At 42.4% G+C, this 10484-nt stretch overlaps 1 protein-coding gene across 1 annotated transcript in view; it reads left to right on the plus strand.

Moving 5' to 3' along the window:
* The window catches only part of LOC127582221 (rab GTPase-activating protein 1), a 161254-nt gene extending 156947 nt beyond the window's left edge, over nucleotides 1-4307 (plus strand). Inside the window, 2 exon segments of the mRNA XM_052037334.1 lie at nucleotides 151-348; nucleotides 2846-4307. Of these exon segments, the coding sequence (XP_051893294.1) occupies nucleotides 151-348; nucleotides 2846-2968 (321 nt within the window). The 3' untranslated portion in view covers nucleotides 2969-4307.
* The last annotated feature ends 6177 nt before the right edge of the window (nucleotides 4308-10484 follow it).

The following is a 10484-nucleotide window of genomic DNA, read 5'->3' on the forward strand; positions in this document are numbered from 1 at the left end:
AATAAACTCGACTAGTATCACAGGTGGGAATTGTAAATGTGTTGTCATTGGGTATGAAGCAAATAACTTTCACTGTAATTAAAATATTTTGTATCTTCACAACAAACGCTTCCATTGCGGGGACACTGACTAATATCTCTCTCCCTTCAGGGAAAGGTTGAAAGCTGTGATCGTTGCAGAGAACTCTTCAACAAGGAGGGGACACTTAAAATTGTCAGTACCTCTAAGGATATCTCCGAAGAATATCAGGACAAGGAGAAAGAGTTGCTGAAGCACCAGTTGCGGGAGATGGAGCTGGAATTGGCTCAGACCAAACTGCAATTGGTGGAGGCAGAATGCAAAATACAGGTGCGTGCTGGCAGAGTGAATGCCATTGGCTGGATTGGAGGAATAATTAATGGATTAATTAATAATTTACGGGACACACTAAGGTTGGAGTACCTACTGCAGGTCCACTTAATAACACAACTTCTTTTGTATACATTGCACCTTTCACATTTGACACGTGTTGTGTAATAAAACATTTGCAGTTGTGATTTACGCAATGGTATGACAAGGTAGAGGTTTGGATTTTCTTTGACTGCTGAGTTGTCTGTCTTACATCAGCATGTAGGGAGGGACGTGACTTCCCACAGAGGGACAGAATTATGATTGGCTATGATGTGTATTTCCAAGTGTGATGGTAGCAGAGGTTTAAAAACTGGGAAGTCCAGTTCATTAAAACCTTGTGCTTTTAGAAATCAGCTGCTCTTGTTGTCCTTGTGTTCTTAAGTAGATGACATTTTAAAAATAAACCAATTCCATAAAATTCACGACACAGTTACCAAGAAAGACCACAGTTATGTGACTTGGAATATTGCCTGGTTCGCTCACCGCCAGCCTGGGTCAGTGGTTCCTGAGTTGGGGTTGCAGCTCAAACTTCAGTGCCGTTTTGGCCGCCTGGTCCATGTTCCCAGATCCGTGCAGAGCGGAGAGAGTGTTGCTTTGTTGAAAGTGCCAATCTCTGAATGAGGTCCTGTCCACCCGATCGGGTAGACAAAAATCTACCGAGGGGCCAGGACCTCTGATCTACCATTCAGCTTCCACCCTACACTGAGATAGGTTCATTCCGGTCTTCACCTTGTAGGACCTCAGTGTGTGCGAGTCGGCTGCTGTGCATTGGTAGCTTCACACTAGGCATCTGGAATGTGATGTATAAATTACCATCGTAACTCAAATGTGTCTTAATAATGGCATTCACCCTAAAAATATTATCTCCCTCTTAAGAAGGTCTTGCATATAAACCATCGATGCTGTTTGTCAGCAAGTTCTTTGATTTTGCTTGAACACAAAGTTAACCTGAGAGATTGAGGAAAATTGGGAAATGAGTCCAGAATGAACCTATAAAATTTCAGGAACTCAGCGGGTCGGGCAGCATCTGTGGAGGGAAATGGAGAGTCAAAGTTTCAGGTCAAGATCATTCATTGGTCCATTTCCCTCCAAGGATGCTGTCTGACCTGCTGAGTTCCTGCAGCTTATTTGTTGCTCCAGATTCCAGCATCTGCAGTCTCATGTATCTCTATAAAATTTCGGAGCTGCTTTGCATTGAGATACCAGAACCCTGTGTGGTTATCCTACAAGAACTGACCTTGTTAAAAAGGGAACAAGGTGATGTAACTTTAACATTAGCAGACAATGCATTGCTCACCTGTGTAAAATACTGCCTGTGCCAGTGGAAGGAGCAATTCATAAGTGCACCAAGTGAAAATAATAAGAATTCTAATCACAAGGTGAAAAGGTTATCTTGAAGTGGTTTGATTGCTGGTCATTATTCTGTCTGGTTGATGAACAGGTTCAGATCCTATTTCATCGCCCGCTTGCACCAGAGCCTCCCCTAATGAAAAGTGTTGTCAATCTTTGTCAACGATACTTAAAGACAAAAGCACTTATTGGTTTCACCAGAACCTGTCTGAGGGGCAGTCTCAGGATAAGACTGAGAATGTGTGTCCATTAGAGACGAGGAGAGGGGAAGTATTTACTGCCCTCTCAGCCAGTGAACTGCAGGTGCTTTATATTCTAGACTTGAAAGTGATGGGTCTTTGCAATCGAGGCAGTCGGCAAATCAGCCAACATCTTAATGATTGGTAGAGGCAGGCCCACAGATGTGGAGGCTGATTCATACTCTTGTTTCTTAGAGTCATAAAGTTATACAGCATGGTAACAGGCCCTTTGGCCCAACTTGTCCATGCTGACCAAGATTGCCCGTGTTTGGCTCATATTCCTCTCAACCCTTCCTGTCTGAGTACGTGTTAAAATGTCTGTTATTGTACCCACCTGGACCTCTTTCTCCGGCAGCTCATTCCATATACCCCTCACCCTCTGCGTGAAGAAGTTGCCCCTTGGGTCTCTTTTAAATTTTGCCCCCCCTCACCCTAAACCTATGCCCCCTAGTTTTTTTGATTCCCTTTCCGGGGGGGGGTGGGGGGATGTGGTGGGAAGAAAAGGACTGCGTGCATTCACCTTACCTATGCCCCTCATGATTTTATACATCTCTATAAGGTCACCCCTCCTACACTCAAAGGAATAAAGTCCTAGCCTGCCCAACCTCTCCCTGTAACTCAGGCCCTCATTTGAAAAAGTTTTTTTTTAAGTGTTTTTAAGGGATGACGTCTGCTGCCTGTGTACTCACTAAGCAACTTGCCCTTCCCATCCTTTGCCATCCCTTCCCAGTTGGCCCCCATCGGGTGTTGATTTCCCCGTAAGGTTGATGCCTCGGGTCATTTTCTGAGCTTGTAAATCACTTCAACGCAAAACACAAATTGAGGCTTCCAGCCTTGTAATTGTAATTGTTCTGTTCTGTTTTCAGGACCTGGAGCACCACTTGGGTTTGGCTTTAAATGAAGTTCAGGCGGCCAAGAAGACCTGGTTCAACCGAACGATAAGCTCCATTAAGACGGCCACTGGTGTCCAGGGGAAAGAGACCTCGTAAAAAAAAAAGTCAGCTGGGTGAATGTGAAAACGAGGACAATGCAAGGTCAAATAGTGCTGACGTCTGTTATATATTAGGGGACCAGAATGTGTATTCTTATCTACACAGTCTGTGGATTAACATGGTTAACAGATCCTTACCCCAACAATACCATAAGAAATGGCTTTTATCTTTAGAATGGTCTTTATACTGCTGATGTTTAACACACACAAGACCCCTTTTCCAATAATTTTGGCTCTCTTCTGCTGTTCTGAGACGAGAGGCTGCTCCCCTCTGATGTGTCTCTACTTGCACAACCGAAGGCCAGATTTATGTACCAGAGAAACAAACAAAAAAAAACTAACAGTTAACTTGAAACAAGGTTTTGATTTTGCATCTTCTGTATACTCCTTTTGATATCAATTTATTTGTGATCGGTTTGAAATCAAAGTTGGTAAGTAAGCAAAGGATCACACAGCTCCGTGGAGAAGCTGAAGTTAATGTAGTTTTTAACACTCTCTGGGTTTCTAGTGGGGTGTCTGTAGGATGGAAGCCTTTGCACCTTAAATGTACCTATTTATAATGGTTTATGTTCTGCTGTTAGACACACCTACCATGTGTGTCTGAGAGGCACTGGGTTGTACATAAACGTGACTCAAGTTTGTTTATTTTTTAATTCTTCTCTTTTGGTTTCCTAATGCTGCCTGGTGTAATATTTTAGCACAGGACGTGCTAGTGCTTTGTCCTTAGTGTCATACCACTGTCCTATTTGTTTGATGCCAAATGTGTTGTAATCTCAACATTAAGTGTGGACATTGTATTAGAATACAGTAATTAGGGTGCACTGTGTATACTTCATGCATTGAAATACATACTGGTAAAAACTACTGAGTTGATTCCCCTGTTGTCCTTTGTTAAGCTAAGATGTAGTGTTACCAGATACAAGTGGATTACTGGCATATTGTCCAATCTCAAAGGCTGCCCTGCGACAGGTACCGTATACATGTATGTCAACTACATTATTATTTCTTAAATAGCAGTTGTTCAAGGACACCTGCTTGAGGATGAGAGGAAGGAGAGTCTTCTAAGCCTTTGGACCCAGTGATGGAATGAATCCTATACTTGTGGCAGCAGGGAGAGAATGTAAACCCAGCCACAATATTTCTCTTTGCCAACAGGTGAAAGGTTCATCAGTGATCAGGGAGGTCATTGTCAACACATGGTGGTACAGGACTCGTGTCTTATCCCTGCGTGACGGGGTTCGGCACAGCTGCCCTGGCTTCCCATGTTGTCTCTCGGTGCGTGACCCATCTGTCAGCATCCACCCAGCAATCAATAAATTGCATTTTTTATATAATAACGTCTCCATTTTTAGAGTCTATATAGTGTCACACAAGTCATTCACTTTCGTGTTGTTCCAAGCAGAGATGTGTACGTAAAGGTGTACTCCATTAGCACGTGTTACAATAAAATGTTTCTATCCTGAGCAAACTGTAGCACCAGTATCCACCCCAAGGAGCACTCACCTGTGTAAGATAACTTTGTTTTCTGCTCACAAGTTAGAAGCCACGTGCTTGACTGAGGGACGCAGACACTGGCCAGGAGCTTGCTGCATCTCACACACTGGTTTCTGTGATTATTTTACCATTAGAGCATAAACTGAAATTTCCTGCAAATCACATTGGGAAAGGCTGGAGTGCCCAATACACAATGAATCAGCTGCAGCATGGGAAAAACACAGTAGAAAGAGCTTGAAGTCATTATCAATGCACATTAAGCACAGCGTGGTTTTAAAAATTGCATTCGTGAAGTTTTTTCCCTCAATTTATTTCAGCTGAATCCTGGGACATTTGAAGTCCCCATGGATAATGATGTTGTTTGGCTGCTTGTTCCCCAACAAAACCTCTAAATTACGGACTAGGTCTCAGCAGGGGAAATGTAAAGCAAAAAGTGATTTGAGTATGACAGCTCTCTCTCAAACTCCCGGTTTGCAGGATAATGTTCTTTGGTCTTCTGCAAAGAAGCAGAGAGGCAGGGTATTGGAGCCAAATGTTCTATGTGCTTAAATAAGAAGGGATTGAGGAAATGTGCACGGCATAAGTCATCTGTGTGAATTTCCTCACTAGTGCAACTCCCTTCGTGCATGGCAGCCTTTGAGAGATCTTGGGCTTGTGTTAGTACTGCTGTTACCAAAAAGTTCAGGAAGTGGCCAGATCTGAAGTGATGCTGGGAGAAGACAAATGGATTGCTGTTCGTTGTTATCAGCCACAAGGATCAGTCAATGGGAATCTTAGGATAAATCTTCGTTCATTACTTTTCCAGGTCTCTTTCCAGTAAAGTTTTGCCATGTGTGATCTGTGCAGATATAACTTTTATTGGGTGAGCAAAGTTTGAGTAGTCAAATTATTTTGCCTTCTCGATTGTTCCCTTTATCGTGAACTTGTTCGAGCACAGAAATGATTTTGCTGTTCCAAACTTGTAGTAACTCTGATTCTAATGCCAGCTCCCCTATTGAGATTGAAAACACGTTTGCATTAAGTTACTGGGGCCAAGTTTCCACCTTGCCTCAGCTCGCCAGGCTGCTGTTGATCAGTATGTAATTGAAGATAATTGGAAAATTAGTCCAAACTTGAGTTAAATCCATAGCTGGATGAGTTTCAGCTGATGTTGAGGTCTTTGTTGATCATGAAATTAGTTAACCTCTTGGGAGTGATGTTTTAATTCTACACACATACCATTAAAGCTTCATGCCAAAATGATTGGGTCAGTTACAGCTGCAGAATCTCTTGGGAAGTGAGGGAAACTGGAGGTGATAATTAGTGAAAAGGTTCAGTAGTGTTCCTTTGAATTCCAACATGAACTAATACTCCTGGTATTTATAAATAATTATGAAAGAGGCACAGTGGGGTATTCCTAATCATGTCGGATCTGTATGGATATGTATACTGTATTTAGTTTGCATGAATATAATTAGGTGTTACTGCAGGCAAGGCTTTTCACTGACATGTCAGAAGTAATTGGCAGCTCCTCCACTACATCCTCACTCTGTGCGCTAAGGTGAGATGGGGTGTCAGAATGCCACTTAATTTGCTAAACCATTTGAGTACATGTCCACAGCAAAACCTCTGAGCACAATCTGACAGTACTGTTTCTTATTTCTAAGGTGGGGATCTGTGGTTTACTTCAGGACCGCTTGTTAATTGTATTGTCTGGTAGAGAAAACTGCTGCTTTATGCAGAGAGCCGTGCAATGTTGAACATTTTTGGGGCTCTTTGTTAAGTTGCAGTGACTATGTTTAACCTACCTTGTGTTGACTTGTCCGCCGTGACTTATTATATTTTTGTTTTTTAGCTCGTAACCATCTGTTTTCTTCACCTATGCGTAAATGCTAGAAGGCCCACTAGTGTCCAGTAATATTTTGCAACAACCTACTTTGTACTCCGCAGCGTTCACCGGGAAATGTTTTGAGTTGTGTGGGATGTCTCCCAGTCTCTAAGTCTCCTTGTTTCTCCCTGGATGCCATCATCCCTCTCCTACCCATAGATGCGAAGAAGAATTCACACCAAAGCACTGGAGGGAAGGCTTCCGGGAACAGTTTTTTTTGGTGGTTGTTTTGATGTTAAAACAATTAGTTAAAGGGAATTGATGCTGGAAATCTGAAATCAAAAGCAGGAAATGTTGGAAATACTGACAGGTCAGGCAGCATCAGTGAAAAGAGAAAGTGAGTCAGTGTCTCAGGCAATGATCTTATTGCATTTTCAAAGTGTAGCACATTGGGGAAACTGAAGAGTAAAATACAGATTATGTTCTGCTTACAATCAAGCAGCAGTTGAATAGTTTGTCTGCATGCACTGACCGAGTAGCTAAACTGCCTCTGTATTTAAAAAAAAATAGAACTTCACACAACCGCAAAATAAATCCAGATATTAGGGTATTTATGAATGTTAACAGTTGATATTTAGTTCTGGTTTATCAATATCTGATTAATGTGCCTTACCAATTTTTTTTACTGGAAAATGGGAGTGTGTAATTACGACTTCAACTGGTGAAATGGAATAAATTGACAATTCTTTCTCATGAATAAAATAAAAGGATAATTAATCCTCCATACAGCACACCAGCTCTCCCTTTGTGGAATTCAACTGTGGATAACTGTTTGTACCGTCCATCATTGGAATGGAGTTGTTATCTGGCTTAAGAACTAACGATTACTGTTTTAAATTGTATTTTACTGTGATTAATTGTGATGGGATCATTTGGATTTTCTTCATAGTGATCTCTCCCATGCACATCCTTTCCCACATACCTGCCTTTCTTGTGGACTGAATTTTATGTTCCTTTGATCTTTATTTATAGCCCTTTTCTATTTGCAGTTCGGATACAAATGATGGATCTTTCCTAAACCTTTTCCAGAGAAAGCTTGGCTGTGTTTGGGGAACTGAGTCCTCAGTAAACCTGTGTCTTCAGTTGTCTTGTCTGTCTTATATTTTTTGTTCTCTTGTGTATCATCACAGGTTAGCTTAGAATCCCTAACCCTTTCCTGGTTTTCTAACTGTTGGCTATTTATCAGAATAGCTGTACTTTTAAACACTAGGGCTGCAGTTACATAGATTCCCACAGGTGTCCAATAACACTATGTAATGACCTGTACGATCGGTATGCAAGACAAGTTTTTCACTGTACCTCAGTACAAGTGACAATAATAAACCAATACCAATACTCCCGTGTGCAGTGCAGTGGTGCTGATACACATACTATGAGAATGACAAGATACCTTTATTAGTCGCATGTAGATTGAAACACAGTGAAATGCAGCCTTTGCGTAGAGTGTTCTGGGGGCAGCCCGCAAGTGTCGCCACGCTTCCGGCACCGACATAGCATGCCTACAACTTCCTAACCCATACATCTTTGGAATGTGGGAGGAAACCGGAGCACCCGGAGGAAACCCATGCAGTCACGGGGAGAATGTACAAATTCCTTACAGACAGTGGCCGAAATTGAACCTGGGTCGCTGGCGCTGTAATAGCGTTACGCTAACCGCGACACTACCGTGCCTGCCCTTAGGAATAGTAAAGGGAAAAAATCACTGGTGGGAGTTGTCTAGAGGCCGCCAAATAATAACATTACAGTGGCACAGGCAATAAACCAGAAATAGATGTAGCAGAGGATGCGGAGAGTCTACAGAGAGATATAGATAGGTTAAGTGAGTGGGCAAGGGTCTGGCAGATGGACTACAATGTTGGTAAATTCGAGGTCATCCACTTTGGAAGGAAAAATGGAAGATCAGATTATTTAAATGGTGAAAGATTGCAGCATGCTGTGCAGAGGGACTCAGGAGTGTTGCATTGTTCCTCTTCAGTAGCTTCTTAAAGAACTGGTTCTAGAGAAGCAGCTTGTGGAAGAGAATTTTAAATTTTAATCATCCATCTGGGGAAAAAATGTTTAAAAGTTTTCATCTACGTAACTAATTTGTGTGTTCCAATAAGTGTGGTAAACATTGGAAGCAATCTGTTATGTTTGCCCTGCTGTACCCTGGAACCCTCCAGCGTAAATACAAATCACGGCTTTTGGGAAAAGAGCCCAAGTTCCTGAGATCTCCATTTCTCACTGTAACTTCTCCATTGCCTTTGTAGCATTTCCTATAACTGCTCAAAATTACATTGTAAAATTCTACCTGCACGATTCCAACTTACTATGGCAGTAACAAGTACATTTGCACAGCACTTGTGTTTAAAATTTCATCATGTCTTAAGATATCTTCTCTCTCCCTACTTCTGCTTCCAAAATATATTTTTATATTGACCTGTCTCTTTTGCCACAATCTTTCAATTTACATAGAACAATAGAGCATAGGAACAGGCCCTTCAGCCCAACTTGCCCATGCTGGCCAAGGTGCATAACTGAGTCCCTTTACCTGCATTTGGCCCATGTTTTCTATTCATGTAACTATCTAAATGCCTTTTAAATGTGGTAACCGTGATGCCGATTTAAACTGCCTGCACAAGGTCTCTATGCCTCCATTTCCTGCCTGTTCATGTGTGTGTCTAAGTGCTCAAACAAAATTTCCTCTCCCTGACCAGGAATCGAACCCAGACTGCAGTGGTGAGAACATTGAATCCCAACCATTGGACTGGGCAGGGAACTTCTATGTACTGGTTTGATTGTGTGTTCACTCTGTTCCAAAGATACTGTTGTACCTGCCTCACCCACTTCCTCTGGCAGCTCGTTCCATATACTCACCACCCTCTGGGTGAAAAGGTTGCCCCTCAGGTCCCTTTTAAATGTTTCCCCTCTCACCCTACACCTATGCCCCCTAATTTTCGACTCCCCTACCCTGGGGAAAAGACTGTCCACCTTATCGATGCCTCTCATGATTTTAAACATTTCTATAAGATCAGCCCTCATTCTCCTACGCTCCAAGGAATAAAGATCCAGCCTGGCCAACCTCTCCCTGTCACTCAGGCCTTCAAGTCCTGGCAGCATCCTCATGGTAGTGGACACACAGACCCTGACACATCTCACGTAGCGTTGCTTCAATGAATCATGGGGGATGTTTGTTAATCAATAAGTTGACCTTACTATTGTTGTATGAGTATTCTCTACCCCAGGAGATATGGATGAAAATAATTCACGGTAAAGCAAGACCATTCAGTACTAATGCATTAATGTTGAACAATAAATTGTCTTCCCATTAGAAGTGATTAGTCTTAGAAGTAATTATTGATGCTCTCGTCTTGTGCTTTATTGCCTCCTTCTCATTTCTTAAATATTATTATTCCTGTATTAAAACAATCTACTGTCTACATAAGCGAAATACTCCAGATGCTGAACTTCTGAAATAAAAACAAAACGCTGGAAATGCTTATCGGGGCAGGAGAGAAACAGAATTAACAGTTCGGGTCAGTGTTTCTGCAAACTTTTGTTACGTCCCCTCCTGATGCTCGTGGCTGCAAAATTACTGAAAGCTGGTCGGTGTGAGACGAGAGATTCTGCAGGCGCTGGGATCTGGAGCAATGCACACAATGCTGGAGGATCTCAGTGGGTCAGGGAGCATCTGTGGAGGGAGATGGACAGTCAACGTTTCGGGTCGAGACCCTCTCGGTGCTCCAGCTCCAGATTTCTGTCAGAAACACCCAGGCACCAAGACTTGTAACTCAAATGAGACCCAGCACTTAAAACCCGCCCGGCCTCCAACTCTCCTGTGAGAATTCCCATAACTTCTGCTGTTCAAATAAAACCCGCTCTGAATTTTTTATTTAGTTAGCATTGGGGGGATTTAGATGGTACTGTGCACCGTACAACAGTTATCACTCTTCTATTTGAGCAGCTGTTTATTTGAGGGAACACTGCCCCCAATTCTACATGAATCAGCGATGGAAGGAACCACGAGATCCTTCTTCAGCAGCGATGTCTTCACAATGTCCTTCGTTGTCAACTGCTCGCTAGTTTTTGGCTTCAAACTAAACACTTGGTATTTTTGTTTTGGATTAAATGTTCCCAGGTCAGTTTGTTCACTGACATCAGAGACAGATCACAG

This window comes from Pristis pectinata, chromosome 23 (assembly GCF_009764475.1).
Source record: "Pristis pectinata isolate sPriPec2 chromosome 23, sPriPec2.1.pri, whole genome shotgun sequence".
In the NCBI taxonomy this organism is placed as follows: Eukaryota; Metazoa; Chordata; class Chondrichthyes; order Rhinopristiformes; family Pristidae; genus Pristis; species Pristis pectinata.